Source organism: Patagioenas fasciata, chromosome Z (assembly GCF_037038585.1).
Source record: "Patagioenas fasciata isolate bPatFas1 chromosome Z, bPatFas1.hap1, whole genome shotgun sequence".
NCBI lineage: Eukaryota > Metazoa > Chordata > Aves > Columbiformes > Columbidae > Patagioenas > Patagioenas fasciata.
The window spans coordinates 78,028,643-78,044,443 of record NC_092560.1 but is presented as its reverse complement, the minus strand read 5'-3'; the positions used below and the strand labels follow the sequence as shown (position 1 = coordinate 78,044,443).

The window sequence follows — 15,801 nt, the reverse complement described above, 5'->3', positions numbered from 1 at the left end:
AAAGAGGTGCTACAGTTGTAGTCCCATTAAGCATCACAATACAAAGGACAGATTAAGTATTTTGGTGTTTCTAAGTAGGGATGGGGCAATAAATCTTTCTGCCTTTCATTCTAATGCACAAGGAACTGAAATATGGAAATAACTGCAGGATGGAATAATATGTATGTATTGTTTTATCACAAGCCACATATTCATGTTTTTGGAGAAATACTGCTCTAGCTGATCGCTGATGCTGAGTTTGTGCCTTGTAGAGAAATCCAGTGACAAGGAAAAGGAAGACAAAAAAACCCCCATGCACTGGACTTTTCAAGTTCAGGTTTGGGGCCTACTGTGAACAACTAACTCTGGTTTATTCCGGTGGGCTGTTGCTAGGATGGAACTTCTTACTGTCTCTAAGCAATCAGGATTTACTTGAAGTAAATAAGGTATTATTTTGCCTAAATAAATTACTTTTTTGCCCAACAGGAGTGGTGTAGACTGTAATTCATGTGCATGATGTATTTTTAAGGAGAAACAGAAAAACAAATACCTCAACAAAACACTCTTTTGTCCCTGAATAACATGTTTTTTGTTTTTTGTTTTTTTTTTTTTTTATCTGATCATATGAGAGACTAGATTTCTTCTTTTCCATTCCAAAACCTCTCTGTTCTTAACACCTTGTTTGGGAAACCAGTGAGTTTGGATGCATTCTACTAAATACTGTTTCTGTTAGATTGTTGCCTCTACCACTTTCACAAATGTGTTTGGAGAGGACTTAATGGAGGTTTCTTCCTGATGAGAACTTGCCTCCACATACATTTTGTGTGGATCTTGGAAGGAAACTCTGTTCCTTCAGAGAGAAGTAGACTTCTGTCTATTTAGTCTGAATTACAGTCATGATACGGTAGGAATTGCAGGACGTTGTTACCCTAAAGTGTCGTCATGGTCATCACAATGAGGAGAAAAATATAGCTATCATTATGGGAGCTTTACACTGCATAGTTTATCTCCAGAACAGTGCACTATGATGTGCCTAATTAGAGTGTATCAGCTCGTCCAAGTCTGCTACTAAAAGGAGACTTTCTTATTGTGTCTAGTCAACAGAGAGCTCTCAGCCTGTGATTTAGCACTGAAATTAAGTTTAAGCATAGTTTCCTATTTGATTAGCAAGCTATGGGTGACTTTTAAGGGTCCTTTTCAATCCATTACTTCTACTAGCTGTAAACTCTTTGCCACAGTTTCTTCCTCTTCTCTAGTAGGTGCAGACTAACTGAAAACTCTTTCATTCAAAGTTAGAGGGGAATGAATCCAAATAATTCCCATTAGAATATGAAAACTTCTGTTCTTGTTCAGTCTCCTTCCTTGATTGTCAACTTCTGATTCTGATTCTCAGTCATTAAGATATAATAAACATAATTGGCTTGAATAAACCTTCAGAAAGCAATATACAGTAAGAAATAGAGCAAAAATTATTTTATTTTCCATGCCAAATTGAAATATTCATCTAGCTTGTAGCTTCATCATGAGAGGAGTGGGGTGACTTTCACAAGACAATCTCTAAGAAAACATATATTTATGTTTATAGAAAAAAAAAACCTCTCTCTAGCCTCTTATATGTATGAATCTATTTAAAACATTGTAAAGAAGGGAAGAATAAGTGCATATTTCTTCAGTAATATTGTCTAAAGAGCGAGTTTGGATAAAACAGTGAACATTTTGTAGACAAAAAGATCACAGTGGTGATTAGAGCTGAAAAAAGTGTTCATAGTCTGTTGTTTACTCACCTGTTGCATACTTTTTTACATGCATGGGAAGAAGGTGGGTGGGTCAAGATGAGATTATGAGACAAGTTTGTTTCTTTGGCAGTCTCTCTGTTCTGTGCTGCTCTTGGAAGATGCCCACAGTTTAATAGACATGCTGGTTGAACCTTGAAAAATGAGATACCTCAATTTCAAGGAGCTGATGAGGTTGCAGACATTCTGTAGTAACTTCAGAGAAAATGTCCTTTGCATAACAAGCACTTCTTTTGCTGCAGGAACTGGCAGGTTTTCAGTATACTGCAGTAAGAATAACCTGATCACATCACACACACACACATAAATGGTGTAAGAGTTTGTAACATTAGCAAATTTTACCAAAACGTGAGTATGAAAGTAGAGAGAGAAAGCAGAGCAGGGTTTTGCCCTCCTCTGCCATGACAGGGCTTTAGCCTTTGTTGTTGATGAGACAACTTTTTGGAAGAATTAAAGACATGATCCATTGAAGCATCTCTGAAGTTCTAATGATCTGCAAAACGTGGATGTTTTGGATTGAATGTTTGGTATTTGCTGTGATTATCTTTGAATGCATGGCTGGAAGCCAATGTGCTCTTGCAGCAGCAAGTGCAGGGTGGTGACTTTCTGATGTGTTGCGATCAGGGAGACTACTTGTGGATGCAAGTCAGGCTAAACAATAGCCGTAGTCCTCTGCAGTAGGAAGTCCCAAGTCCTTGGATGCCCTTTACTTGAAGTACTTGGTACAAAAGAAGGTCATAAGACCTTCGATATGGTGGTAAGGGCCTCGTTCCCAGTGCTGCTGCTGTAGCAGGAGTGAGATCTCATGCCCTTCCTTGACACCAGGTAGGTTCTTTGAGATCCTTAATCTTGTACAGTCCTCTGTATCTGATACTTAAGCATCTGTTCAAATGAAAACAAGGAGTCATAAACATGTTGTTGCTCACATTTCACCAAGGCTCGGAGGAAGTGGTCATAAATTAATTTCTTGACTCTTTACTACTGACCTACTAAGAAGAGATTTTCATGGCTGATGACTGATTTGCTAGGCATGGGGTGATGGTGGACTGTCTCAATTTAAAACTCTGAAGGGCTGTTTTTACTGAGGTTTTGCCTTTTGTTTACAGGCTGTGCCTTCCTAACGTACTGCGAAAGGGAGTCTGCTCTAAAGGCCCAGAGTGCATTGCATGAGCAGAAGACTCTGCCGGGGGTGAGTCCAGTTGATATATATATATATATATATATATTTTACTAAATTAATTACATGTGGAGTTCTTGTCTTGGGTTTAGAAGCATGATGGATCCAGTTGCTTGGATGATTCACTATTTGCGTTGTATTAATAAAATCAAGATACCACCAACCCACCCAAATTTGTTCTATGCAAAAAAACAAAACAAAAAAAAACCCACCTAAAATCCTTTTTACTCTTACCAGGAGTCAGGAACACAGTGATTAACTGATTATGGGCTGGATTCTACCAGCCTTACTCAGCTGAGGAAAGGTTCTGACCACTACAATGAAATATTAGAAATGCTCAGTATATGCTACCTCTACTATTTTTCTTCTTTGAAGCAGGGTGTGGCAGCAAGAAATCAAGAAACAGATCGCATTATTGAGTTATCACAGAGTGAAAACATATTACTGATGACAAAGTGGTTTGACTCAGTTACTTTAGTATTCAAGCAGCTGTAGCAGATTGGAAAGGCGGTGAGACAAGGAGAAAAGCGAGAGAGACGAACACAAGATAATGAGGAAAATTATTCACATGCGCAAGATCTAAGGTTCAGACAACACAAGCAGAACTAAAAATAGAATCAGGATTATGTGGGGAAGACCTGCCCTGCTGGGACGTGTTTCCAGTTTAGCAATAACCAGGAGGAGGGATTGAGATACTATTTAGATTCATCCAGGGTTTGTGGATTGGAAACAGCAGAGTGCAGTACTCCTGTGGCCAGAATAGGGTTGGTTTTGCAATGACACAGAAGTCACTGATCAGGTAATTAAGAGTGAGATCCTGATATCTCCAAGCTGCATATAAACTAAGATGAAATTGATCCAAGTTCTGTCTTTATTAGTTGGTGTAGAATGACTGAGTCCTGTGTACTCATAACCTACCTTTCCAAAAAGCTTGAAACACATCAGTTGCTTTGTGTTCCTGAAGAAAGTTTTGATTTTACTCTGCTTGTTTCCATCATCGTGGGTCTATTTACCTATCTCTATGACACCTTGCCAGTATGGAGATGGCCACGCACTTGCTCATCTACATCCATCTTTGCTTTAAAGGCCATACCTTATGTAAATATATACACATACTTCATTCTCTAAAAATATGTATCTGGTAGTTGACAACTCCCTATGATTTATCTTTCTTTTTTTCTTTTTTTATTTTATTCTATTTTATTTTATTTTATTTTATTTTATTTTATTTTATTTTATTTTATTTTATTTTATTTTATTTTATTTTATAGAAACTTGTTAGCTACAGATGTTTTCCTTTTAGTTCTTTCTCCTCTAAATGCTAAAACTGAATGTACAGAAAATGAAAATATTTTGATCAGGGATGTTTCAGGTAGCATTTTACCTGAAATTTTCTGAAATATGCTTGAAATTAAATATGTATTTATCAAAAATAGAGATATGCTTGTGTTTAATAGGTTGTTGCATATTGAAAAGATACTAACTGGAATTCCAATTGTTTTACTGTGACTGTTTGTTCTCCTTATTAGGATCCAGACCACTCACTTGTATATGGAGCTCATACCTTCCCTATGAGTTTAAAATCTTACCCTAAAGTTTTATAATGGTAATATCTTCTAGAAGACAGTGGGTCAGTGAGACTAAGGGCTCAGAGTTGGGGAGAGAGGGCAGCTGATGGTTTAGTTTAGTTTAGTTTTGTTTTGTTATTTTTTAATTTAAAATTACTTCTTCATATGGTCGTAGTTGTGAATCTCGATCCATATTTTAGGGATTTTGATCACAAAACTCTTAACTCAAAACTGTTGTCTTGAACAGTGGCAAAATTCAACTGGCGTTACAATTCAGACTTCCTTCAGAGGTAATACTGACTGATTCTAGACTACAAGCAAAATATTTCTTCCTTGGTTTATGTCATTTCTATCACATATAGCCCATACTGACCGCACTGACTTCAGAAGGCTTTTTTGTTTTGTTTTACACTTTGAGGTGATACATCAGGAGCCGATTGAATTAGGAACAGTGAATCTTCTGTCTAATATAACAGCCAGGTTTGTGAGAGTTCTGAACACTGACTTCTTTCATAACCTTTTGATTCCGGTTCTGTTTATCTCAGGATAAAGTTTTACTTTCCTCCAGAAAACCCTCTGCATACAGCTTTCTGCCAAGTTTCTGAACTCATCTTCTGAATGATGTCACTGCAGTTTATTTAGGGAAACCAGCTTTGTCTCTTGATAAACTATCATGCCTGGATACTATTTTTTGATTCCGATGTGAGTAGCAGAGAATTATTTATGACTTACCTGACTGTTCTTGATAACATGCACCAACAATATCAAGCATAGTTCATCACCATAAAATAAAACACACTTGTAAGGTCAGGGGTCTAAGTCCTCATTCACATGAGTTCACAAATGACACATACATAACACCTTCTCTTGACCATCTACTGTCTGTGACACAAACAGCAGTGTTGGGGAGATATGAAAAATAATTAACAAGCCTGGTATAGTAAGAAAGAAGACAGTGCTACATTGGACCATTGAATCAAGACATTTCTTTCCCATCCCACAGCAAATTGTGTATTTGCCTGCCCTTGCAATATTGCTGCTTGTGTTCTTTGTACTATAAAACACAGAACTGAGTCATTTTTAATAATATACACATGGATGCTAATGTATGTAAATGGTGAGGCATGAGGAGTTTGTGTCCAGATTCAAATGCCTTGCCTCTTAGCTATGTATCACTTTGTTTTTAGTGGAGTGGCTACATGCACATATTTTACAGTAATTACTTTCTGGATGTGCTTTGTAAGATGACAGGAATATGTTTCACATATTTATGTATTATATGTGGGACATAAAGTCATCTTGTGGAATAATCAAAAGACTTCCAAGCAGGTATGTGTTGATTAATAAAGTCTTTATGGCACTTTCTTTTTGGGCGGGAAGGAATCATGATAGATATTTTGAAGCAACTAGAATGGAATGTAAAACATAAAATTATTAGTTGAATCCTCTTCATCTAGATGAATTAGGCTGTTTTGGGCAGTTTGAAATTGCCTTGCCTAAAATGGAAGGTTAACGTAGCTGGGTGTGTGTGTAAAGAGCACTTTGCAAGTGTCGGACAATTCAAATTCTAGCGTTTACTTGTGATTGTTTATTTTACATATAATAGAGTAGCTGGATGATGAAGTATATTAGTTCTTTAATAATTTATAGAAATGCTTTGATGTTGCAGTAATTACATTAAAGGTCACATATCAAAGGTAATTTGGTTGAGCAGCTGTGATGGTTTCTCAGAAGCAATCAATATTGCTGTCCGTGGCGCTGATTTCACCAAGGGGACTGCCAGATTAAAGGAGGCTTATTACCAGCCAGGCAGACACGGGGGAAATCAAGAACAGATTGGAGAGATGCACTATTCTCTTTCCCTACCTATAATTAACACTTTTCACCATAATCTGCACTAATCCTTCATAGTGGGAAACCACTATTTTTTTTTTTTTTTCTTTCCTCTCCAACATTATAAAAAGCAAATTAAGCAAGGGAAGAGTAAATGTGGGAAGCAAGAAAGTTGAGAAAGTTTGAGTTCATTCACCTTTGGGATTTCTGATGCCAATATATCTCTGAATGATAAAGTGCCATATCAAAAACAGAGTCCATGGTCTTGAGGAAAGCTTTGGGAGGAGGGAGAGTGATCTAGACAATGACAGTGCAGGTGATGTGAGAATTATCTGCCTGCAAATTTGGTACAATATTATCTATTTGCCCCACAAAGCTCCACAGGAAATGAAATCAGTGAAATAAAATTATGCTTTAAGTGTAGTCATTTTGATTACAAATTATAGCGAGGCCAACTTTTTCTCCCCTTTCTCTTTTTCTCTCTGAAGTGAATGGCGGAAGATAACGTTGAAAAATGTAATTACGCTATCAAGATCTACTTTTATTTATAGCACAAATAAACTGAGCTCATGTATGATAAGCACAGCAGCATTTTTTTCCTCTAATTCTTTGTGACTCTCTCAGACAATGGGAGTGAATAGTCCATGTATACTGGTTGGAGGCACTGCCTCTTCGTATAATGTTAGAAAACTCCTTGTAAAGACTTGCAAAGAATAACTATGAAATTAAGTAACTAAGAAACTGTTAACCTCAGCAATCTGCAGGGCTTATTCAGGCTGGGAAATAGACTGGATTTTCTTACTGTATCTGTTCCTCTTAAAAGGGAGAGTGGTGCTACTGGTATGCTAAATTTCTCAGTCCATAACATAATTAGTTTTCTTCCTAACTGCTCTGGCATCCTTTGTTTCTTCTGCTATCTAGAAAAAAATGTATTCTGCTTTATTCATTATATGCAAAAATATGCATCTTTAACATTGGAAGACAGGTGAGCTCATAAAACTCATATTAAACCCAGTTTTAAATAAACAAACTGAAAAACCTCTCTAATGAAACTGAAGTTGTGCTTAGATTTTTGGGGTGTTATTTTTGTTGTTCTGTTTTTGTTTTTGTTTGCTTGCTGGTTGTTTGTTTGTTTTTTTTCCAGTTTTTCAATGTTATTGATCTTCTCTGGCTTAAATTCTGATGTATATATGAGGAAAGACACCTGAGCACAGGGAAGGGTGGAGGAAAGGATGTCTCACAAAATCTAGCGCCTATTGAATCCTTCTAATGAGTCTTCAAAGAGACATAAATGTCATGTGGACTTCAGAAGTCCTTGCACACATCAGACCACCAAGCTGGTCTACTGGAAGGTGTCCTTGCCCATGACAGGGGGGTCAGAACTAGAGGCTTGTTAAGGTCCCTTACAACCCAAACATTTTATGATTCTATGTAGCATGGATTTCACTGTTCAAGCAGAATTCACTGTACTTTTACAGTCTTGTAGTCTGCAATTTTAGTTTTTTTTTTTTTAAAAAAAAAAAAAAAGAAAAAGAAAAAAAATGTTTCAAGGATTTTCCCAAAAGCTTGTTATAATACTATTAAAACACAAATCATCCTGCATATTATGTTATGCCAGAAATGGTATTATATTCCCACACCTTCCCATTTCAAAAGTTTTCTCTACCAATGTAAATTGCAATTTGGTCAGCAGTGGCAGGCTGGATAGGTTCCATTGATTTAAGTAGCCTGCTGAACACACAGCCTGCTCACCATGCCCTTTAGATTTTGAAAGAAAACACATTTAATTGTTCCCTTGGGAGAAACATGTCTGTTTTCTGAAGTTAAAAATTAAGATGAAAAGGAATAAAACCAGATTTGAGGTAAGAGGCTTGTGAAAACCAGTCTTGTAGAAATTCTCCAGTTTTTAAAATCTTTGGGTGTCAATGTCATGGTCAAAAAGATTTATTCTTTTTCTTTCACCTCTTGTTTCCTCCATCTGACTGACCAGCCAGTAAAAGGACTTTTGGATCTTGCTTTGGGGAAAGGAGGGGACAAGAGGGGGAGAAGAACCCATATGCACTTTCCATTTGCTAAAAACCCCTGTAGTTTGAGTGCGCTGTCGTGTTCACCAGATGAGATGAAACACCTGGGTCCTATCTGCTTGGTAAACATTAAAGTTCCATTTCACTAGTTAAAGATTGGCTTCTGTATCCTTACACAACAGCCTCTACAATACAAAGGAAACTGTCTGCCACCCAGTCCAAAGAGCTTTGGAGGAAAAGAACACAGTGCAAGTGTTCTGACAGAACCAGTGTGTTGGACACGTGCTGTTATCTCAGCTGAGACTGGTGTATTCATCACATTTGTGGTGGCTAACCAAGCTTAGCTTGATATGCAAAATGGGAACAAGGCTTCTCAGTTGTGTTTGAAAGTTGATGGTGATTGAAAAATGGTGTGCAAAAAATAAATTCTAAAGGTAGCATTGTCTTACTTTCTAATTTGACACTTTTTGGCTCTCGAAGGATGATTTCCAAGTTATTCAACAAAAGCTTTTTCTGGACCTTCATTTGCTTTATGTGTTATTCAATGACAACTTTTCTCTCTGACGTGTCTGCCATAGGAGGATCAATCTAATTTTATGTACAACTGTAAAGATGAATGATAAGTAGAAAGGATTCAGGCAAGTACAAGCTGAATAAATTATAAAGGGCAAATGATGACAGGACTGGGGGTCCCAGGAGACAGTGATATGATAACAGAAACTAAAGATGAATTTATGATGGATGTAGTTAGCATGTACTGAGGCTGTTAATTCTTCAGGGTAGTTTTACAACTTCTTGTGATTGGAGCAATCAAAGTATTTCATTTTAAAGAGATGTTGTATATTTTCACTTGTCTGTTCTGCATATTTGTATGTATGGCCTCATTTATATGCATAGCAGTAAACTCCCATAGGCTAGTCAAGCTTACCCCCCCATCAAAGGGCCCCTATTCTCCAAACCATAATGCCGCTGTTTATGCATAAATAAATAGATAATGTGTAACGATTTGAGGGCAAACCTGGATCTCAGAAAAAAAAAAAAAAGTTTCCATTGTCATGGAACACAGCAGTCAAATCTTCAGATCTTGCAAGTAGCTGAGCACCTTCAGCTACCTTCAAAGCCCAGCCTAGGAGGGACTGAGTTAGTTCACAGATCCCTGATGAAAAATCATATATAACAAGTTTCAGGTAGGTCAAATTTTGGGCTTAAACCACTTTAAGAGCAGCTGATGCAACATCATAAAGTGAGAAGCAAATCTGATCTCTGAGCAGTTCTTGATTGCATTTCATTCATACTCTTATTTCTATCTCTTGTTCCTTATTATTAAGGATATTTGCATGAAAATGATCATTTTTCCTTCCTCTGAAGGGTTGTCTCTTGTCTGTGAGTAATGCTTACTCTGGCCTACATTTGTGAATGCCATGGGTTTGGTTCTGACTTCATTTACACAAGTGTAAATCAGCAGTGATCTGATTGAGGTCAGGGGATTTATATGGCATAGGAAAGAGCAGACTCAGCTATATTTGTCACTGCTGAAATGATGTCATCGTGAACAGTACCATAGCTCTAAATGAGGAAACATACTTCTACCAAGAATCTTTGCATCCAAATATCTGATCTCACAAAACACTGAGCATCTCTGACACCTGCTGGGCCATTCAGTAGCTCCTGTGGGCTTTTTACTAGAGAGACATCCCAGCTTCAAACTACAGGAATTAAAGATGGTTAGTATCTTGGTGTTTCAACTATGTTAGCCATTAGATACTAATGAACACTAAACACTGGGGTTTCCATTTGTGTCTCTCTACTGATTCAAGCCTTGAGGGGACCTACCCAGGAGTAACTTGCAAGCGGTAAACTTTCACTTCCCATCCCATGTTCTGAGTCACAGGGAGACAGAGGAAGAGAAGAACAGGCATCCTTTAACAGTTAATTAATTTTTCGTCTGTTCAGTCATATGGATGATATCTTGTGACATTACCTAGTCCAGGGGTCATTGTTCATAGGCTAGCCTTTCCATAAACACCCACTTCCCATACTTGCACTACAGAGTGATGGAGAAACCTGTGCCAACTGTGATCTGTAATGCAAGGCCAATGTAGTCTTTCAAATAAAACACTTAGATGAAGATGCTGTATAATTATGTGATTTGGATTTCCACCTGTGGCAATAAGCCCATCTATACCATAGGTTTACCAGTGGCAGCTGTAGTACTCATAGCTTACATTGATGCAAGCTGTTTTCCATGCATTTATTCATGCAGAGTATATGTTTTTAAATCTGTCTATACTGAATGAGATGAAAGTATCTTTTTTTAAGTACAGAGGTTGAACACAAGAGTGACAGATCATATATATATGTCTACCACCAAAATTATTATCATTGAGGTGTGTCTTGCTGTAATTTAATTTAAATAGCAAGTATAATAGCAATGAAAACATGAAACCACAGATTTGGATGCTGTCTAGCAACTACAGTCCATAACTGTAATTCCTGGATGATTTTACAATAAGGATTTGAATCTTACCTGAACCATTATTTCTCTTAGTGCTACTTGTGCTATGTAAGGTAGGAACATCTATGGGTATTGAAAACAGACTTTAAGTTGCAATGTAGACAGACTGCAAGTCGTGACATGTGAAATCCAGCCACTGGCTGCAGATCTTTTAGAAAGCTGTGTATCCTGTACTAAATAGTCTAAGAGCATGAGTCATGCATTAGGTTTAAAACTATGCTTAAAGTTAAGAACACCTTTTAAATAACTAGCTGAGCTAGAATGCTTTTGGGAGTGTCACAAACTGTCCCATCTTTCCACTTACAGATGACTTTTGATAGGACTTGACATGATGTAACTCACTTACCTTCTGTGCTTCACTTCTGCTGTGCTCTTACCTTGGCAGAGAGAAAGTGGTGGGAAATGGCTGACCATGAGATTGCACTATCAGTTCAGGAAAGTAGATATCTGAAGTGACTTTGCTCTGTTGAGTAGTTGCAGTGAGGGACTTACATGCAGTGGCACTGCATGTACAAGTTGCTGCACTTGGCAGATTCCCAGCAATGTCAAATCTCTCTGATTAGTTTCTGTAAGTACAAGGACAAAATTAAGCCTAACCTATTTTTCAAAGAAGAAATGTGCATTTCCCTTTTTTCTCTTTAATGGGAGCTTCTTATATATTGTTTCTCATACTTTTTCTTCTCTTCTAGTCCCACCATTTAAAAAAAAATCCCACTTTTTAAAAAAATAATATTTTAAAAGTACAAGTCCTCTTAAAAAGTGTGTCTTCAAATTTCTTTGAGTTCTGTAGTATCTTTTAACCTCAGTATGCATACATTTTCAGCACCAAATGAATCCTATGGTGCTCGAATGAAGTTGTTTTCTTCCTTTCCCCTTAGGTATGGTAAATTGCAATCCTCAAAGCCTCTGCTACTTTCTAGTGCATATTTCCTTTGACATGTTGCAAAAAATTACTGTTTTGATCACTGGCTTTGTAGGCAGGTTTTGGCAGAGCAAGCCTTGTCCAGCTATAACTAACCCGTTCCAAGCTCAGGTTGCTCCTTCAAACAGATGGAGTGAATTTATTTTTCTCTTGTTCTGTGAATGGCTCAGTCATTTCTGTGCTACTATGAGGACTTTGTGTGGCGAATAAGTAACTTATAAGACATTCTGGCATGCATTTCTGATTTCATTTATAACTTTGATTAATGGAGTGGGATTTTGTTGCCAGGGTGGTAAATTCAGAATCAGATTTTCTGGATCTTTGTATTTATTGGTGACATACTGTCACGATCTTCCTTGGTAAAAATCAGAGACATAGCTTCTGTTTTATGTATTATTTTGTGGTGTCCTTTCTCAATAAAGTCACACTAGCTCCTCTTGTCTGGCTGAACAGCATTTTGTCTTTCTTTTCTCCTCCGTCCCATCTCTCCGTGCATGTCTGTCCTTGCCATCTCTTATCTCCTTTGTAGATTTGCTGGAAACATTACCCTGTGTTCATGTAATGCCTGCTTAGCGAAATGAGGTGAGATTACAGCTGCTTCCCAATACTTCTGCCTGGGAGATCACCTATTTTTTATCCAGACAAAGGGAGAGACTTAAGTTACTGATCTTTTTTCACATTTTGTGACGTTACACGTATAAAGATAGTAGAGCTGGCTTGTTGTAAATCTGATGTTTCTTGCAACCATGAGGCTTGGTGTGTGTGAGCTTTTCAGTGTATACGTTCATGTTGCCTAAGAGAAACAAGGCAGCCAAGAGAGGATCGTTCATGCTGTGTTCTCTTGCTTGTTCTTAGTTAGAGCAACTGGGGAGTGACTAGGGAGGGATATCTGTGCCCAGCTTACCCTGCACAGGGGAAGGGAGGTGGGATGTCTGCCATGGGGAATGGAGAGGAGTTTGCAGGCTAACTGTTTTGGTGGGAGCAGCCTGTTGCTCCCAGCTTGTTATTTTTTCTACTACTGCACCTTCACATTGCTTGATACTACACACATTTTCACCTGAGTGGGTGGAGGCTAACTCGTGGGGAAGCTGGGCAAAACATGTCGCTAACATCCAACAAAGAGCTTGCTGCTGAAGGTATCTTGAGAAAATGTTGTGGGCTCTATATGTTTTTTGAAAACTATAGTACAGGCTCTACAAATGTGGATAAACTACAAAGAGTAAAATACAGATGTGACACCCTTTGTGGACAGCATCTCATGTCCCAGTGGAAGTCCCAAATTTATCTATATTGCTATGTGTTTCTCTTTTATTTTTATTCTATTAAGCCTTAAACCTTTTCCATCAACACTCTGAACCCAAACTTCCGTAGCACAATGGTAATGCTTCTAAAGTGAGCCTGTCCAAACACATTTCATTGCCCTTGTTGAGTGAAATGCAACAATTAAGCAGACAGCACAAATGGATCCAGATAAATCGGGTATTTACAATTATTTTACTTTGGATAATCTAATGTGATGTTCATTGTGCAGCTAAGAAATATGCTTCCCAGTGAGGGGGGACTCTCATTCTCTACTCTTGTCTGCTGGGTGTAAATTCAGAGTAAATCCATGAACTCTTGTAAAGTTTAAGCTTTTTTACATCAGTGCAGATCAAGTGAGAATCTTATCCTCTTTCTTTAAATGCCCTGTAAAGCTGCGTCCGTTCAGCTGTGCTTGTACTTTAGAGATACAGCCAGGGGCGCTGGAAGGTGTTTTGTTTTGTTTTGTTTTGTTTTGTTTTGTTTTGTTTTGTTTTGTTTTGTTTTGTTTTGTTTTACCCTTGACCAGGGTTGCGTTGTTGAACTTGCTTACTTTGGGGAATCCAGCTTTCTTTGAGCACCTTTTTGCTCTTCAGCACTGAAACTCTGACTGACAACCCAAGTTACTCTCCAGATCTGGCATTGCTGCTGACTTTCTGGGTAACATTGCAATCAGATCCCCTCATTACCAATGCCTCTTTTTCTCAGTATTAGCACCTTGGGGCTGTAGTCTGGCTTTCCACCAATTCCAGCTGAAAACGCATAGCAACCCCAGTTGAAAGGTAGGGGATTTATACCAGCAGATTTATGCTAAATGGCAGATCACTGCTACTTTCTGCTTCATTTCTTTGCAGACACAGTGCTTCTCTTTCCCTCCTCCTGGTACCCCCCCCCAGCCCTGGCTCAAGCAACACACTGCGTTGCTGGGCAATCTTCACCAACTTAATCACATTTGGGCCCAGTGTTTTTCCTGCAGACCCTGGAGTGTGCAGTGCTTAGGCCTTGGTTATTAGTTTACACAATAAATGAAGCCCATTAGAAGAGGATAATCAGGGCTCGGAGAAGGCCACCTCACTCGTTATCTGAGGAGGTTATGTTAAGCCTCTGTAGTTATTAATCATACTTTCCCATGCAGATAGCTGAAGATTAGGAATCACATTTATCCTCTTTGCTCCTCATTCTTTCGCACTGATGTGCAAAAGCTCTTAATAATTGCTGTTATGGTTATTCATAGCCCATCCAGTCAGCCACGACTGCTCCTGAGATGTTGAAGTCTTGCACCTATCTGTGGTGGCTTGATGATGCAGACCAGAGCCACTGGAGGTCTCTCCATTTATATCTCAGAATACATCCTTGAGAGTCCTAGAAAGTCTCTGCTAGCTGTTATTGAATTCCAGTATCTTGTCCAGAGGCCAAGAGAGTTCTTAACAGAAGCTGACACTATTATAAGAGCCAAGTTTAACAGCAACCCTCTTGATTTCACTTGCTTTGCCTTTTAATACTAGCTCTAACCTTGAACGTAGACTAAGATGATATGCTACCCTGCGGCTTTTTGAAATCTACCCTAATGCCCTTTTAATCAAAGTGAATGATCCTTTTTTACTTACTTCATTTTTAAGGCACTTAAATCAACTGGGAAAAAATCAAATCTGTACCAGGTGGACTCAATGGTGTTTAAAATGAAAAAAAAAAAAAAGTTTTAAAATGGAAGCATTTATTCCATCACAGAAAATTATCTTTTCAGTTGTGTGGGGTTTGTTTTTTCTTTTTTCTTTTTTTTTTTTTTTGTTTTGTTTGGTTTTTTTTATTTTTTTTATTTTTTTTTCTCTAAGCATAATTCTATTTTCTATAGTTCTCTTTCTGGTAGCCTTTGCAAACACACACACACATGATCTACCCAGAAAACCTTCAACAAAACCCAGGTACTTGGGGAAGACCGCTGGAATCTTTTCTCCCCAGAAAGATTTTAGTCATGGAGCATTTACTTCAATAAAATTACAGTTAAAGCAACAGTTAGCAACTAATTACATTCAGCATATAGTGAGTGCACAACCATCCAGTTGCAGACCACATCAGTGTACAACTACTTCAATCTGCTTGAACACCAGTTTCTTTTCTTTGTGTCCACTATCAGGTTTATAGAAGATGTGCTCCAATTTTCTTCCTGTTCCACTTAAAGAAAACTGCTTTTCTGTAAGTGGGTTTAGCTTCTGAAGCAGGGGTCAGGTCAGTGATATACAGAAATCCTAAGCCAGTAAGTCCATAGTATCTATCATGCAAACTTAAAATCACCAGTTCATCCGGTTGCTAAAACCTGGATTCATTCTTTTGAACCTGGATTGTAAGTTACCATTTATGTCAGTTTTTCCATCCTGAAGTTACTTTTCAACACGTGAGTAAAGGCAGAATTTACAGAAGGAACAGTTCATACCATTTCTCCTTTGACTGTAGGAAATAAAACTCTTAACCCTGATTTCTGCTTAAGAAGCCTAAGTACAAGTGGGTCTGTTTCCTTCACACTTGCAATGATCGTAATTTGCAATGGTTATGCATCCCAAATGCTGTGCTTAGATATTGATTTTGCCTATCTAGTGGAAATCAGGCTTGCTGTTTTGGCTTGGAGGTCTACTAGTCTCTGTGATCTTGTGATCTGGATCCTCCTTTCTTAAATATTTTTTCTAGAAAATGTCA

General features: G+C 38.0%; 1 protein-coding gene across 13 annotated transcripts in view; it reads left to right on the top strand.

Moving 5' to 3' along the window:
* Positions 1-15,801, top strand: part of CELF4 (CUGBP Elav-like family member 4) — a 721,430-nt gene that overhangs the window by 88,022 nt on the left and 617,607 nt on the right. For all 13 annotated transcript variants that reach the window (XR_011736445.1, XM_071802133.1, XM_065860489.2 and 10 more), the window contains exon 2: positions 2,879-2,961. Coding sequence is in view for 12 of the 13 variants with exons in the window: in XM_071802133.1 (XP_071658234.1) it covers positions 2,879-2,961 (83 nt within the window). In the remaining variant the exon portion in view is untranslated. The remainder of the gene's footprint in view (positions 1-2,878; positions 2,962-15,801) is intronic.